Source organism: Choloepus didactylus, chromosome 3 (assembly GCF_015220235.1).
Source record: "Choloepus didactylus isolate mChoDid1 chromosome 3, mChoDid1.pri, whole genome shotgun sequence".
Classification (NCBI taxonomy): domain Eukaryota; kingdom Metazoa; phylum Chordata; class Mammalia; order Pilosa; family Megalonychidae; genus Choloepus; species Choloepus didactylus.
In genome coordinates, this window is record NC_051309.1 from 3,005,967 (window position 1) to 3,022,176 (window position 16,210).

The 16,210-nt window shown below is 47.9% G+C and overlaps 1 protein-coding gene across 4 annotated transcripts in view; it reads left to right on the forward strand.

The window, feature by feature from the left end:
- Positions 1–16,210, forward strand: part of SH3BP2 (SH3 domain binding protein 2) — a 46,402-nt gene that overhangs the window by 17,823 nt on the left and 12,369 nt on the right. Inside the window, exon 1 of one of the 4 annotated variants that reach the window (XM_037829282.1) lies at positions 15,367–15,545. The exons of the other annotated variants lie outside the window; for them this stretch is intronic. Within the exon in view, the coding sequence (XP_037685210.1) occupies positions 15,367–15,545 (179 nt within the window). Of the gene's footprint in view, positions 1–15,366; positions 15,546–16,210 lie in introns of those variants that run through there. 4 annotated transcript variants of the gene reach the window in all.

Genomic DNA, 16,210 nt, shown 5'->3' on the forward strand with positions numbered 1-16,210 from the left:
CCCGGGCGCTCGACAGGGGCCTTGCTGCTTGCGGGATGGACGAGGGTGGGGGGTTTAAAGTTGGAGGTTCAGAGAAGCTGGAGCTCGAGGTTGGTGCGATGTTCAGGCGATCGAGAAGGGCCTCGCGGTCGGCGGGTTGACCGGTGGCGGTGAGGTCGCGGAGGGTTGGTTGTCATCTCGGAGTAGGGAGCGTCAGAGGTGGCGAGTCGCTGGTACTGGACTTGCACGAACGAGGAAAAAATAGCATCCGTTTGTTCCTTACAAGCTGGACAATTCTGCGGATAATGCAGGGTCCTAAGGTGAGAGCTAGAATAATCATTAGTAGGGGGCCGAGGAGAGGGAGGAGGTAAGGGAGGAGGGGGGTAAAGATGTGGGACCAATAGCTGGTGGCTTCACGGTCTCTTTTGCGTTGTTCCAGTCCCTCTCGGACCTTCTTTAGGCTGTCCTCGGCGAGACCTGTGGAATTGGCATATACACAGCACTTTTCTCCTAGGGCGGCGCAGAGGCCTCCTTCTTTGAGGAGGAGAAGGTCGAGGCCTCGGCGGTTTTGGAGCACGACCTCAGAGAGGGAATTGACAGAATTTTTAAGATGGGAAATTGCGTCTTGTAGGTGACGAATGTCCTCGTCAACAGCCGCCCGGAGGTGAGTTAGGGCGGAGTCTTGACTGGCTAATGCAGCGATTCCGGTGCCAGCGCCTGCAAGACCTAGGAGGGAGGCAATCGTGAGGGCGGTGATGGGCTCTCGCTTTTGCAGTGGGGCAGAAGCTGCAGTTGTTTCCAGGCGGAGGAAGAAGTCTTCCTCGCTGTGGTATAGGACCCTAGGGATAAGGACAATTAGGAGGCAAGTTTCATTAGTTGTATTGAGGGTTTGCACGTTAAGGCAGGGGGTAAGTCCTGTAGAGGAGCAGAGCCATTGGGAGGAGTTATGAGGGATGAGAAATTTTGCAGAGCTGCTGGGAGATGAGTAGTCGGCACAAGCTGTGAGGTTGGGAGAGTTACTTGAGCGAGGGCGGATGCACTTTCCTGTAAAGGAGACTGAATGAAAGGTTAGGGGGACGGCAGAGGTATTCCAATTGCATTCCGAGGGGCTGTCCTCTGTGTTTTCTGAAAAGGAGAGGTTGGAGGCAACTGGCTCATACAGGGGGGAGGAAGTGGAGAGGCAAAGCCAACAAGAGGAGGTAAGATTGGGGTTGGAGGAATTCACTGAGGTGAAGGCCGCTTGGATAAGGCTGAGGAGGGGAGAGGAGTAACGGGCGGGGGGCGGACGAGGTTGGGGTGGTGGTGTTGGCAACGCGCCGTTTGCAGCTGAGGTGCGGCTGGTTGGAGCTGAGGTGCGGCTGGAGAGCTGTGGAAAAAGGGGGTTAATGACTTTATTGGGACCAATGGCAGAGGGGTTTTTTTGTACAGCCTCCTTTTTTACAAGAATAAGGGAACCTGGGTCGACTCCTTTCAAATAAATTCTGAAGCCCCAGGTTCGACCGAGTAACCAGGAGGGATCATTGGGGAGCTGCACACTGAGATTTAAATGTGAGCAGGTACCTGTAGGTGCAATCTGGTGATGGCCTCCATAGATACTCCAGTTAATGGGTTCTTGAGGTGGTTTGCAGTTAAAGGGGGCCCATTTTAGAGTTAGGTAATGATCAGTGGCGTAAGTCTCCCACTGAGTGGCTAATGTTTCACATCCCCAATATGCACAGTAGTATTGGTTGGGGGAATTGCAGTACTGCTTCCACAGGGTTCCGGGCAGTGGCTCCCAGCAGCTCTGCCTGCTCCGGGCCTTGGTTTTCCTGGGCTTTTATGAATAACAAACACTGGCGAATTATAGGGACTAGTAGAAGGCTCTATGTGGCCAGCGTCCAATTGTTCTTGGACAAGGGCTTGGAGTGTTACTAATTTATGCGTGGGAAGGGGCCACTGCTCCACCCATATAGGTTCCTCAGTATCCCACTGCAGAGGAACGGGCGCTGGAGGTGTTAAACGAGCAGTGGCGCACATTATTGGGGGGGCTGCGTGGTAAGCACTGCCCCAGAGGCGGCGAGGATGTCACAGCCCCATAAAATTTGGTCTATGGTGTGTAGGAATAACGGGCGGAAGGTGCCTGAGTGGCCCTCTTCATCCTCCCACTTAATGGGCCCTATGGCCTGGAGAGAGGTGGAGGTACCAGTGGCTCCCACTACCGAGGGACCATCGAGAACCATGCACATGGTGGCATACTGAGCGGGCATGCAAGAGACCTCTGCCCCTGAATCGAGCGTGCCCGTGTACCATTGCCCCTCTATTCTTAACTTACGAGTAGGCTTTTCTGGGGTGATAGGGACTGTCCAGAGAAGCGTTTTACTGCCGGTGAAGTGATTAGTTTTATTAGAACTGGCCGGCACGCTGCCTCTTAGGGGCGGGGCTGAGGCTTGCCCCGCTTGGAGTTTAAAGCTTGCTCAGTGCCCTGGCGCTGACTGCCGTCAGGGCACCAGGGATAGCAGAGGTTTTTTAAGCTATCCTTGCTAAGATCTCTGGGGCTGCTCTTGCAATCGCGCGCCCAGTGATAGCCACGCTGGCAGCGTGGGCAAGGAGTGGGAGGGGGGCGCCCATTACGCTGCATGAAAGGCGGGCGGTTGACTTCTGCATTGGGGCACTCCCGGGCAAAATGACCGCTCTGCCCGCACTTAAAACAACCTGTGGTGGCGGCTAAGGCGGCAGTGACAGCGCCAGAGACAGCCTGGGCTAGGGACGCGGCAGCTGGGTCAAAGGCGCTGCAGGCGAGTATCCAATCGCATAGGCTCTTCTCCCGCAAGGGAAGAATAGCCTGCTTGCAAGGGGAATTGGCTCCCTCGAGAATGAGTTCTCGAGCGAGAGTCAGTAGGGCCTGGGGATCATTAACCTTTCGAGCGCAGGTTTCCTCAACCCTAGAGACAAAGGTGGCAAAAGGCTCATTTGGCTCCTGGAGGAGCTTGGTGAATTTAGTAGGCCGACAGGCGGAACAGTTGGCAAAAGCTCGCAAGGCGATTCCCCGAAGGATAGGCCAAAAGGCGGCAGGCGCATTAATATAGGCGGATGCATTTATAAACGCTCCCGTGCCCAAGTAGGCTTCGGGGTGATGATAGACTCCAGTGGCTGCGTCTTGCTCGCTTTGCTTAGCTGCTTCCGCCTGGAAGTGAGCACGCCAATCTACAAACTGGCCGGGGTTAAGAATGGAACGGGCAAGCGAAGCCCAGTCTTGGGGGAGGCAAAAGTTCATGGCAATATCCTGTACTAATTGGGAAGCGTATGGGCTACCTAACCCGTCCTCCTTGACGGCCCTGCGAAGCTGCTTGATAGTATCAGAGTCAATGGGATACCAGTCGTACGGTTTCTGTGGTGTGGGGGTAAGGTTAAGAGGAAAGCAGCGAAAAGCACGAGAGAAAGGAGGACGCGCTTGCAGAGGGCCTGGCGCGGGAGTGGGGGTAGGGGGAGCGTTGCCCCAAGGGTTGCCTTGAGGTGTAGAAGGCAGCCAGGGGTTGTTAGTCGGCAGGGTGGGAGGGGCGGCGGCAGCTGCCGGTAGCGGCTCCGAGGGGGAGCTCGCCGAAGGGGGAGGCGGAAGTGGGAGGCCCCAAGCGTCGCAAGACGGCGGCGCGGTGGGAGTGGCTAAGGCATAGGATGGTGGACTAGCTCCGCCCTGTGGAAGGGCGGGGTAAAGCGCATGCGGTTTCCGGCCCAGCTTAGGGCTGACGTCATCGCCGGAGCACTTCCTCCCCTCGATGGAAGAAGAAGGAGGAAGTTCGCCATCTTGGCGAGGCTTAGTATTGCTTTGTTTTTGGGGGGGCGACTTCGAGCGCGTTGTTAATTTGCTCGACTAAGGATTCTGTGTCCGAATCGTGGTCTACATTAGTATCACTGTCTGAATCTGTTGGCTGGGTTGATAGTGCCTCCTTGGATTTAATGGGGCCTCGATCAGGGGGGAGGGAGCCTTGAAGGCAGGAGCGGACGGTTATTAAGGTGGGGAGCAAGCCGGGAGGGAAGCGCTTGCTCTCATGTTCCATGGCGTTGGTGACCCGATCAATAAGGCGATCATAAGTAACAGGGTCCCAAAGATGGCAAGTGGTGAGCCATGGGTTAAAGGGCAGCAGGAGGTCCCAGTATACCTGCAGCTGCCGGACAGACACTTTACAGCGATGTGTGTCTAGGAGACCTGCCAGAGCGCGAACTTGGGGTGCTTGGCGTGCAGATAGACGATTACCCATAGCGGAGTGAGAAAAGAAAAAAAAGGGGGGTTGATTATTGAGTAAAGAAAATGAGGTAAACCGTGGCCGCGAGGCCGAAGGAGATGGTGAGAATAGAAGGCAGGACCCTCTAGTAGCGAGAGCAGTTTTGGGGGGGGGCGGTTGCAAAGAGGCACACCGCGCTAAACAAAGAAACAAAGACACAGAGGACCACAGCAAAGTAATGGAGGGGAAGAGGGAAAGCTACTGGAGGAAGAGTGTTAGGAGGAATGGGGGGGATATAGGAAGAGAAGACGAAAGGTAGTCGGGGGCAAGAGTTAGGTTAATGCGGGAAAGGAAGAGCGGCCCGGGCGCGGAGCGGCGTGGGAGAGGCGGCCCCAGACGTGGAGCGGCGAGGGAGAGGCGGCTCCGCGGGGCGGCGAGGGAGAGGCGGCCCTTACTTTGCAGGCGAGGAGAAGGGGAGCTGGAGAGGCATCCGGGCGAGCGGGTGGTTTTACTGGACCGCTGCGTAGAGAGGACTTTTAATTCCAGGTGCCCCACGTTGGGCGCCAGTTGCGGTCGCAGTTGACTCGTCTGGGGGAGGGTGGCGGCCGGTTGCTAAATCCTAGGCTCCCAGGATTGCTCCGAGGGTACCGGCGGCGGGGGCTCTTTCCCGGAGGCGAGGGCGAGGCGGGGGACTTGGCCAAGTCCCCGGCGGGAGGCGTGCAAAGTATGGAGGGCGGCGAGAAAGGAACAGGCGGGACACGTTTCTTTTAGGATGAAGAAAACCAAGAGAGTTTATTAGGGGAGAGTACAAGCTTATATCGGGTGGTTTAGAGGGCGGGGTAGCTGTAGAGGTTAAAGGCTTGGATTGGTTCTGAGAGGGCGTGGAGGTTGATTGAAAAGGGGCGAGAGTTGCTCCCGTAACGGTGTCTGGCAACAATGTATGCGCACCGGTGGTGATGGGAGTTGCACTGGCAACGGGGAGTGTCCGGGCAAGATAAGGGGGTGGGGAAAAGGCGGTTCCCTCCGGCAAGCCTCCCCTAACAGTGGTGTATTTTGGGTGAGGAAATGGGGCCTGCCTCCGGCCTCACTTTCCCAGGCCCGGGGGGCTGCGGAGGGCGCTGTCGCCCGTGCCCACCACCCTCCCCAGGGGCTGATCCGGTCCCCCAGCCCAGGCCCGCCAAGTTGAAGCACGTAATCAGTGTCCCGCATCACTGTGAATCTGTTGATCAGTTCGTGGTGGCTGCTCTCGACAGTATAAAGTCTCCCAATCCATGAACACGGATTGTCTTTGCATTTATTTAGATCTTTAATTTTTTTTAACAGTGTTTTGTAGTTTTCAGAGTATATGCTTTGAACTTCTTTTGTTAAATTAATCCTAAGTGTTTTATTCCTTCTGATGCTGCTGTAAATGAAATTGTTTTCTTAATTTCATTTTTGGATTGTTTGTTGCAAGTGTATGGAAAGACAATTTATTTCTTTATTTCTTTATTTCTTTATTTTTATTAAATTCAGTTTTATTGAAATACATTCACACACCATACAATCATCCATGATATACGATCCACTAAGACAATTGATTTTTGTATATCGATCTTGCATCCTGCAACTCTGCTGAACTAATTTATTCATTCTAATTGTTTTCTACTGAAGGTCCCTAGGATTTTCTACATAGAGAATCAAGTCATATGTGTTAGAGATAGTTTTACTTTTGTTGCTGGGCCAGGCTCACTGCCCAGTGTACATAACAGCCAGTCCATGACACCAGGGTTCCAAAGGGGAAAAAGCATCTGTTGCCAAGCGTGATGTAAGGGGAGCATTTGGCTGGCAAGCCTCAGATCTGTCTCCCAGGGCTGGAACTTCGGAGCGTTTTATAATATCTCGGCAAAGGCGGGCTCTTGACAGTGAGTGCAGTGGTTTGAGATGACGAGGTTAAAGAGCGTCTGATTACGGAGCACGCACACACAGCTGACCTGTTAGGTCATAGGGTGGTTGCAGGGAAAATGACGGCTGATATGACTGTGGGTGTGGTTTTGGTATTACAGGGAGGTTCCTGGCATGGGTTGCTACAGGTTTAGGTTTTGTGCCGCTGTGCGTGTTGGGCCACCCAGCTGTGGTTAGCACTGGCCCTTCCTCCACAATAAGGAGGAACTGGGGTGGCTTGGCTCAGGTTTCTTCATTAAGAAACATTAAGGGGGCTGAAAACAGAGTCCCAAGACTTTTAAGTTACAAACCAAGATAAATACAGGGGCACGAGATTATCGTGAGGCTGTTCAATCACAGAGCAGAGCATAGAGGCCCGGGGCACGGGGCTATTGGTCAATGACCTGTAACAGCTACAGGTGTTTGCCTTTTGGCTACATTACAATGTATCAGAAGGTGAATAAACATCCAAGTAAAGCGCAGTAAGCTATCATTGTGTTTGTTCATTCTCGGTCACCATTCCCCCCTTTTGTCTGTCCATTCCTCAATCTTGAGGGGTCTGGGAGATGACCGTGCCAGCGTCTTCACGCTGGAGACGGGTGCCAACATTAGGGGTTGGAGGGATGAGTTTTCTTATGCCATAATTGTGTATTCTCTGTATTGCTGTGGTTTGGGTTGACGTGTCACTGCTCTGTCTCGCAGTCTTTGACAAGGCTGGGATAGGAGACAGAGACAAGTTTTACAAGAATACTGTAAATGTTTCTAAGGAGTTTTGCTAATCTAACTTGCAAAATAGAATGAAATTAAGATTTTTTCCCTGTCTGATGTCCCCAGGGCCGTCAGGAGCACTTTTGCTTAAGGCTTTGTGCACTGTGGCAGTCTGTGACAGCTGGCTGAGACCTGCATAAGAGTAACCTCCAGAAGGGCCTCCCGACTCTGTTTTAAATCTCTTAGCCATAAAAACTCTACTTAGTATTTCCCCCTTTGATTCAAACTCTCTCTTTGAAATCATCACCGATTAACATTTGTTATTGATCCCTTGGTGCCAGGGAGGCTCATCCCTGGCAGTCACGTCCCGTGAAGAGAGGAAAGTAGAGTTTGGCTTAGAGAGAGGCCACATCTGAGTAACAAGGAGGTTTTCAGGGGAGACTCAGGCATTATAATTAGGCTTAGGTTCGTCCTTCCAGAAATAAGTTTTAGAAATACACGGCTCAAGATACAGGGCTTGGATTATTAGCATATTTCTTTTTATGAGGGAAGACTCATATATTCCAGAGTTTATTTTCACAGCTATCCCTGTTATCAGTTTAAATGGGGATGATTTATGTTTTCCCAAAGGAGAGGATCTTAGATTTAGACCTTGACAGTTTCAGTAAATTGGGAACTCCTACTGCTTGAGAGAATAGCAGGAATTCCCCACGTGGGAAACTTTTATAGTTCCATGCTTTCCTTCCCCAGTCTGTCAAGGGACTTTATAAATATGTTTCCATTTCATGCCTAGAACACTCTGAAAAGTATCCAGGTATTACATAAACTTGTACAGAATACCAAGATCTCATTCCCTATCTTAGGTTTTATGTTAAATAAAACTGAGTTAGGCTGGCTAAACAAACTGACCAGCCAGGCTACATCAGATGTGTGCCACAGAAAGTTAAAAAAAAATTTTAATAAAATTTCCTCCTTTGGTTTCCCATAGAAATTAAGGTCTTAAAATGCAGACAATATCACTTTTTACCTTGTATTCTCATTCACCTTAGTCTAAACTAAATTAAATCTATTTACATCTTTAATTGAAGACTGATTCCTTCTTCAGGTTCTTCAACAGTAGCTGAATGGAATTGTCTTCTAGAATTAATGCAACTCCATTCGCACTTCCAGAGCCGGAGAGCTCCAACTCGGGGTCTCGGGCGTTACACAGGCACCCAAAGTTCCAGGGAGCTACTTGGTCACACACAAAGAGCAAAGCACCTTAAAATTTAGGGATGGCAACCCAAGCCTAGGAGCAAACTTGGCTGCTGCAAGAGCTTACAGTCTAGGCTCTAGTTCCTTTATGAGCATTTTGTAAATGAAGCTATTTCCAGAAACAAAACAGTTATAATTGGCTTACATTGAGGTCACCAACCACAGACCATAGGAGAGGTTTTTTTCTGTTTCTCTTTCGTATTTTACTAGGGTTGTGTTCATTAACAGGTAGAATCTAATTTCTAGATTTGCCTCCCTTCTCTTTGTTTAAAGTCTTTTTTGCTGAAATGAAGTTTTGACATGCATTTGCCTGTATGTACTTTCAGAGAAGTATCAGAGTAAAACCATGTAACTGGCAAGGAAATTTTGTTGCTTCTGTGACATGTAACATTTTTCTAAGTTAACTAGAAACTATGATTAACACCACTTTACTGTTGTCCAACATTATGTAGATCAGTTTTAGGACATAACATGGAGAGTGAGAATATTGTCAAGTCTTTAAGAGTTTTATACAACCTTTAAATATTCATATGAACAATATTTCATCAATACAAACTTGACTATTAGAAGGTTAGAAAATTCCTTTTAATTTGACAACATTTTCTATACAATTCATAACATATTAAATGAACTTAACTACTTCTAGCACCTCTTTTTTTTTTTTTTAACAAGGTGAAAGAACAAATCCTTTGAGATTCTCCAGAGGCCTTCCGGAAAATCTTAAAAGACAGTTTGAAATAAAAAACACATTCTTTAGGGTTTGATCTTGAGTTGAACATTATGTTAAACAGGAAAATGAGTTACTGTGAAACAATATTTGCTTTTTTTCTCTTAAACAACCAAGGACACGATAAGGTCAGCATGAAGTACAAGAAGTTGTTCTGATAAGTCACAGACTCTCTGACTTTTATATTGATTATTCCAGCAAAAAAAACACAAACTTTTATAACCTTTTGCTAAGGACAGCTTGATAATCTAAGAAGACTTTGTCACTTTAACAGAGAGAAAACTAAATTCTAGTTTTGCAGCAGTATACTATTTGATACTAAGGCTCTTAAAAACTTTATAGATAGACTCATCAAATCTTAAATAACTTTGACCAGAAGAAATAAATTTCCTTTTCAGTGGACCTTCTGCAACTTTCTATATTTCTTCAGATTTTGCCCTACATTTTCTTCTTTTTTATTCTGTGGCAATCAGTCATTTTTTTTTTTTATGTATTTTTTTTAAATCAGTTTTATTGAGATATATTCATATATCATACAATCATCTGTGGTATACAGTGAACTGTTCACAGTTCCATCATACAGTTGTGCATTCATCACACTCAATCAATTTTTTGAACATTTTGCTTATCAGAAAGAATAAAAATGAGAATAAAAAATAAAAGTAGAAAAGAACACCCAAATCACCGCCCTCCCATCTCACCCTATTTTTCATTTAGTTTTTTTTTTCCATTTGCTTTCCTTTCCATGTTCTCCCTTTTTTTTTTTTTATTAAATTCAGTTTTATTGAAATACATTCGCACACCATACAATCATCCATGGTATACAATCCACTGTCCACAGTATGATAACATAGTTATGTGTTCATCACCACAATCTATCTCTGAACATTTTCCTTACATCAGAAAGAACCAGAACAAGAATAAAAAATAAAAGTGAAAAAAGAACACCCAAATCATCCCCCCATCCCACCCCATTTGTCCCTTAGTTTTTATCCCCATTTTTCTACTCATCCATACACTAGATAAAGGGGGTGTGATCCACAAGGTCTTCACAATCATACTGTCACCCCTTGTAATCTACATTATTATACAATTGTCTTCAGGAGTCTGGACTGTTGGGTTGGAGTTTGGTAGTTTCAGGTATTTACTTCTAGCTATTCCAATACATTAAAACCTAAGAGGTGTTATCTATATAGTGCATAAGAATGTCCACCAGAGTGACCTCTTGACTCCGTTTGAAATCTCTCAGCCACTGAAACTATTTTGTCTCATTTTGCATCCCCCTTTTGGTCAAGAAGATACTCTCAGTCCCACGATGCCAGGTCCACATTCATCCCTGGGAGTCATATCCTGCATTGCCAGGGAGATTTACACCCCTGGGAGTCAGGTCCCACGTAGGGGGGAGGGCAGCGAGTTCACCTGCTGAGGTGGCTCAGTTAGAGAGAGAGAGGGCCACATCTGAGCAACAAAGAGGTACTCAGGGGGAGACTCTAAGGCACCATTACATGCAAGTTTAGACTCTCCTTTGCAGCAACGAGCTTCATAAGGGCAAGTCCCATGCTCAAGGGCTCAGCACATCAAACCACCAGTCCCAAAGTTTGTGACAACATCAACACCAGTCCAGGTGAGGAAGTCCAACACATCCGCACCTTCCCCCAGATCCTCGGGGCTGGGGAGGGGGAGGCTGTAAATATATTTTTTATATCTGCCCAAATTACTGTAGGATGTGTCACTGTTTCACTCCAGCCTATGCTAACCTACCGTATCTCACTTCCTATTTAAAGTTCCATGCAATTGTGGTGTTTGAATAAATTGACTGTAGAGTTGTACCATATAGAAAATTTAGATCCTGTACCAAATAGATATCTCTTCCCTTGGTCTCATATGGAAGTTGAAGTTTTAAAACACAATCAGTTTCAACCTTTACCCTTTGGCCTGGCTTGCCCTGGTCTTAACCAGACCTGCTTCATTCATATCACTAATTGAAGTCTGGGCTCTTTTCAGCTTTTTTTTTTTTTTTTTTTTTTTTTTTGACAGTGGCTGTATGCACTAATACTGACATTCATATCTGCTGAGCTCTAGCTCTGAGTTTCAGGTGTCTCAGAGATATGCATTGTTCCAGAGACCAATCAGGTTATATGCTAGGGGATCAGCATCTCAAAGTTTAGAGACAGGCATTACAATTCAGGGATAGAGTTAACTGCTGTAAGAGCTTACAATCTAGGGACTATTACAATAATTATGTCCATGTTAGGCTATGTTCTAAGATTCAATTCTGAGTTTACACATTGTAGTTAGTCCATATTGGTGAGGCATCATCCCTCTCACCATGTTTTCTCCAACACTTTTACTCCTATATATATATTTTCCTACAATTTTATAGAGTTGGCAATCAGCCATTTTATTTTAGGACAAAAATTACTCTCTTTTTCCTTAATAAAAACACATCCTGTATAACTTACATACTTAAGTTACCAAAATGATTTTGGAAAATATCTTCAACCAAAAATATGACCACAGACAATTATTGTCAAAATTAAACTTGTCAGAATAATGCCAACATAATTTTTATCATTTTAAACATCTAGTAAATGTGTAAAATTTGTATAAAATTCCTAAAGACTTGACAGTCTTCTCCCTCTCCATGTTATTCCTGAAATTGATCTACATAACATTGGACAACAGTATAGTGGTGTTAATCATAGTTTCTAGTAATACTAGCTTATTTGATTAGTAAACGTATATAAATTTAGGAAGAAAATACTAGAGTAGAATAAAATTGTATGCTTGTATTGTACTTAATGTTGATAGGTCATGGGGATGGTTTTCAGAAATGCTGCTTTCTTCAGTTTACTACTTGATCAGTATCTCAGTGAGCTATTTTATGGAATATTTACAAGGACACATTTGTTTCTAAAACAGTTTTGGAAGTCAGCAGGGAGGGCTGATTTGCTCTTAGGGCCAAGCTATGATTTACTTGCAGCTTTACAAAAGCAGCCAGTGTTTTTCAATTCTGTCCTTTTCAATAGAGTTGTTTGGTTCACAAGTTATTAGAGAAGCAGGAATAGGACTAGAATTTATTGTTGCAGTTTTTGCAGCTCTATCTGCTTTCTTCTATATTTGCCTAAGAATGATCAGGAATTTAAATTAAAGCTAAACCTTTGGTAACAGTGTAGTATTCAGTAATCTTCTAATGCAAGACAAGTTTTGTATTTTTCTTCCATTGGAGGTTTAAAAAACCCCTTAGTTTTCATAATATCTTAAAATTATGAACAAGTTCAAAAACACTATCAGGCTCTGAAAAATCAATGGTAATTTTTTAATTTGTCACAAGCATAATTCAAGAAAACCTTTTCATACCTTTCAAGGACATTTTCCTTAACCTACTGGAGCTTTTGAAATTTGGCAATTGGATTATATTTAATTACCTCCTATCCTAAAGCTATAAATGTGTTTTAATAATGATTTGTTTTTTTGTGGCTACCATTGCAAAGATGTTATTAGAAAAAATAATTCCAAATTGGGGAGTTACAGGACAAGCCATGCAAAACAGGATTTATTCTGCCACATTTCCCCCTCTCCATCACTCCTGATCTCCAAGTCCAGGAGAAAGAGTTCTAAGCCAAAATCACACCATCTCCCCCAACTTCTCTGTACCCAATTCTTCCTCTATAGCTGCTCAGACTGCTTTGTTGTTACAGCTGTAATTTGCTATTTTATTTCCTACTATTTCTGACTTTTTTTCAAACAGTTTTGTCTGTCTAGATTCTGCATGACCTTCACCAGCAGTCCTATAAATTAATTGGTAAACATCTGACTATCCAGGCTCATAAGTTCCAATGACAGAATTGAATTCTTTGCAAAACCCACTGAGTCTTTAGTAGGATTTGGGAAATCCTATTATAGAAGGGGAGCCAGGAGGAGTTTGAAGAGGACTGGAAGCTCGGCTTCCCCGACTTCTGGGACTCCAGGAGTACTGGCATATATGCAATTTAGTAGGGCACTCCTAAGAATTTCCACCTGTGAATTTGGTATTCAGTGGAGCCTGTGTATCTGCCCAACTGGGATGACATGTTGTAAATATTGAGGAGGTTAAACTTTCCACCCTCCTCAGGGCTTCTCTGTAAAGCCGGGTCCCTTAGGCTCCTCGTCTGTCTGTTTGTGTGGCGCCTGCCGGAGGCCCGCGGGTGGGGAAGGGAGGCTGTCTTTCTGTGGGATTTCTGTACCCTCTGGTAAGGCGAGGGGGTGGTGGCCGAGGGGAAAGGGGCGAAGGGGAAGGGGGGAAGGAGGCACTCCCCCTCTCCTGGGCCCTCAGCTCCTGGGTTATGAGGTGGCGCTGGAGGAGCTTCTAGAGATTGTGTTGGGGCATCTGGATGCGTCTCTTTTCTCCTTTTTTACAGCTCTTGCAGACATTACAGGTGAAATATTACCATTTCTTAACTGCATAACTTGTGAAAAACTTAAATAAAAGATTCAACATACATTAGTTTGTCCCCTTTTTTCCTAGTTGCAGTTGAGTACTTTTCTCCTTAGTCCCATTTTCAAGGCCATTTCTCCCCTGATCTAAATCATATTGATCCAAACTGTGTTACAGTAATAAATCACTCTCGGCTTTTTCCTAGGTGCATAAGCAAAACTCTTCCCAGTTTCCCAGATCGCAGCCTAAGGGGCTATGTTCAGGAATCATATTAGAGTTCCCCATCTTAATACAACCTGCAGATAAAAACTGATACCGCTTTGGGTGTAAGGCCTAGGAAACACCCATTCTTGGTATAATCACACAGGTATGCATTCTCCATCACAATCCACATGAGAACATCCTAATTTCTTCCCAAGAAAAAAATCCCTCACCCCTTATACGCCCCTATTAGTAACATTTAGCTTTGGTATGGTGCCTTTGTGACAATGAAACAATATGACAAAGTCACTGTTAACCGTAGACCTTAGTTTGCATTAATTATACTTTCCCCATATACCACCCTATTATTAACACCTGGTAATAGTGACGTGTTTGTTCTTGTTCATGTAAGAACTGTCCTATATTTATACGATTAACCACTGTCATTGTCCGTGCCAGGTTTCACAAAGTTATACAGTCCCAGTTTTTATCCTTTAGCTTTCCATCTGGTGACATACATGGCTCTAGCCTTCCTCTTTCAACCACACTCATTACACTTACAGTATTGTGTTACCATCACCTGGTATTGTTCTATCCACTTCCTAACCTTTACAATCAACCTTATTAAATATTCTGTACTCCTTAAGCATCAATTGCCTGATCTCTGCCCTCTTTCTATCTCCTGATAACTTGTGCTCTTGAATTTTGCTCCCAGAGTTTACTTATCATAGTTAGTTCACATTAGTGAGACCATCGAGTAATTGCCCTTTCATTTCTGGCTTATTTTGCTCAACATAATGTCCTCATTATGTTGCTGCATGTGTCATGAGTTTATTCTGTCTTACAGCTGTGTATTATTCCATCCTGTGTATACACCACAGTTTGTTTGTCTGCTCGTCCATTGATGGACGTTTGGGCTGTTGGCAACTGTGAATAATGCTGCTGTAAACTTCGGTTTGTGAATGTCCGTTCGTGTCTTAGCTTTCAGTTCCTCCGAGTGTATACCTAGTAATGGGATTACTGGATCATACAGCCATTCTATACTTAGCTACCTGAGGAACCGCCACACTGCCTTCCTGAGTAGCTGCACGATTCTACATTCTCACCAACAGAGAATAAATGTGCCTCATTCTCCACATCCTCTCCAGCACTTGTAGTTTTCTGGTTTTTCTGATAATGGCCTTTCTAGTGGTATTTCATTGTGGTTTTGATTTGCATTTCCCTAATAGCCAGTGAAGTTGAGTATCTTTTCATGTTTTCGAGCCATTTGTGTTTCCTCCTTGGGAAAGTGTCCATGTGTTTTGCCCATTTTTTTAATTGGGTCGTTTGCCTTTTTGTTGTTGAGTTCTGGGATCTCTTCATACATATTCTGGATGGTAAACCCTTATGGATCTGTGGTTTCCGAATATTTTATCCCATGGAGTAGGCTGCCTTTTTACTTTCCTGACAAAGCCCTTTGATGCACGAAAGTGTTCAGTTTTGAGGAGATCCCATTTACCTATTTCTTCTCTCATGGCCGGTGCCCACAGGGCGTCAGGAAGGCAGAGCTGCCCATGCCGCTGAGTGGGGGCGGCCTCTTCAATCCAGCACTGGCCCTGGGGGCGCAGATGGGGCGCGGGGAGGACGAGCCTCTTTTCCGACAGGCAGAGGGGACTGGGCACCTGGGTCCCGAGGCCCAGGCCCCCCGGGTGCCTTCTGGATGAGCAGGAGGGTGGGCACTGGGGTGTTGGGGGTGTGTGTGAGCCCGAGGGGCGTTTGGTCTGCGACTTCTTGGCTCCGGGCTGCACTTTAGACAGCACCCCCCCCCCCCCCCCGCCGCCTCATGGTCAGCTCAGCGGGTGGGGAAACTGAGGCCCCGCGGGGCGGCGCGGCGGGGCGGGCGGGGTGGCTCACCTGCGTGCGCCCGCCCCCGCGGGGGAGGAGCCGGCGGGCGGGCCGGGAGCGGGGGCGGCGGGGCGGGCATGGCGGGCGCGGGGCCCCGGCCGTGGAGCTGGGGCCGGCGGGCGGCGGGAGCCGGGGACGAGGCGGCGGCGGGGGCGGCCCGGGAGGGCGGCCCCGGGGCCTGCCGGTGCGCGCAGGGGGCCCGGGCGCCGGCCGCCCCCCGGAAGCCCGCGGCCGCAGAGCCTGCCGCGTGGATGCCGTGAGTACCGAGCCCGGGCCCCGACCCGCGACCCCTGCCCACCCCGGACCCCAGACCCACCCCGATCCCCGGCCCAGACCCGGACCCGCGCCCGGGACCCCGGAGCCCGGATCGCGCCGCACACCCCGGAGCCCGCCCGGGATCCCGTCGCGGACCGTCCTGAACCGCGCCCCGGCCCCGGATCCCGCCCCCGGCGGCGCCGCTCGGACCCGCCTCCTGCGGGAACAAAGGCGGGCCGGGCCGGGCGGGTGCCGCGTCCGCCTGCCGGCGCCTCCCGGGTGCGCGCGGGTGTTCCCCCAGCCCGGCCCTTCCGTCGTGGGATGTCTCCCGGTCCAGCCCCGCGGGTGTGCGTGCAGAAGGGGGCGAGGGTGGGGGCAGGCTTGTCCGGCGGGCGGGGGCAGCGGGGAGGCAGCGACCCCCCGGGCACGTGTGATGCAGAGTGCCCGTGTGCTGAGAGCCGAGAGCTGGGAGCAGAGAGCGGTTTTCTTTGTGTGTGTGATTTTCCCGGCAGGAGCCGGCGTCTGGGTCTGACCCCAGCGGCGGCCTCGGCCTGACCCAACACTGGTGGCTTACCTGCTCCCAGCCGTCTCACGGGGGCCCCAGGGGGTTGGGGCCAGAGCAGGCAGAGACCACCAGAGCACAGGGCAGGGGGTGCTTCCACAGGG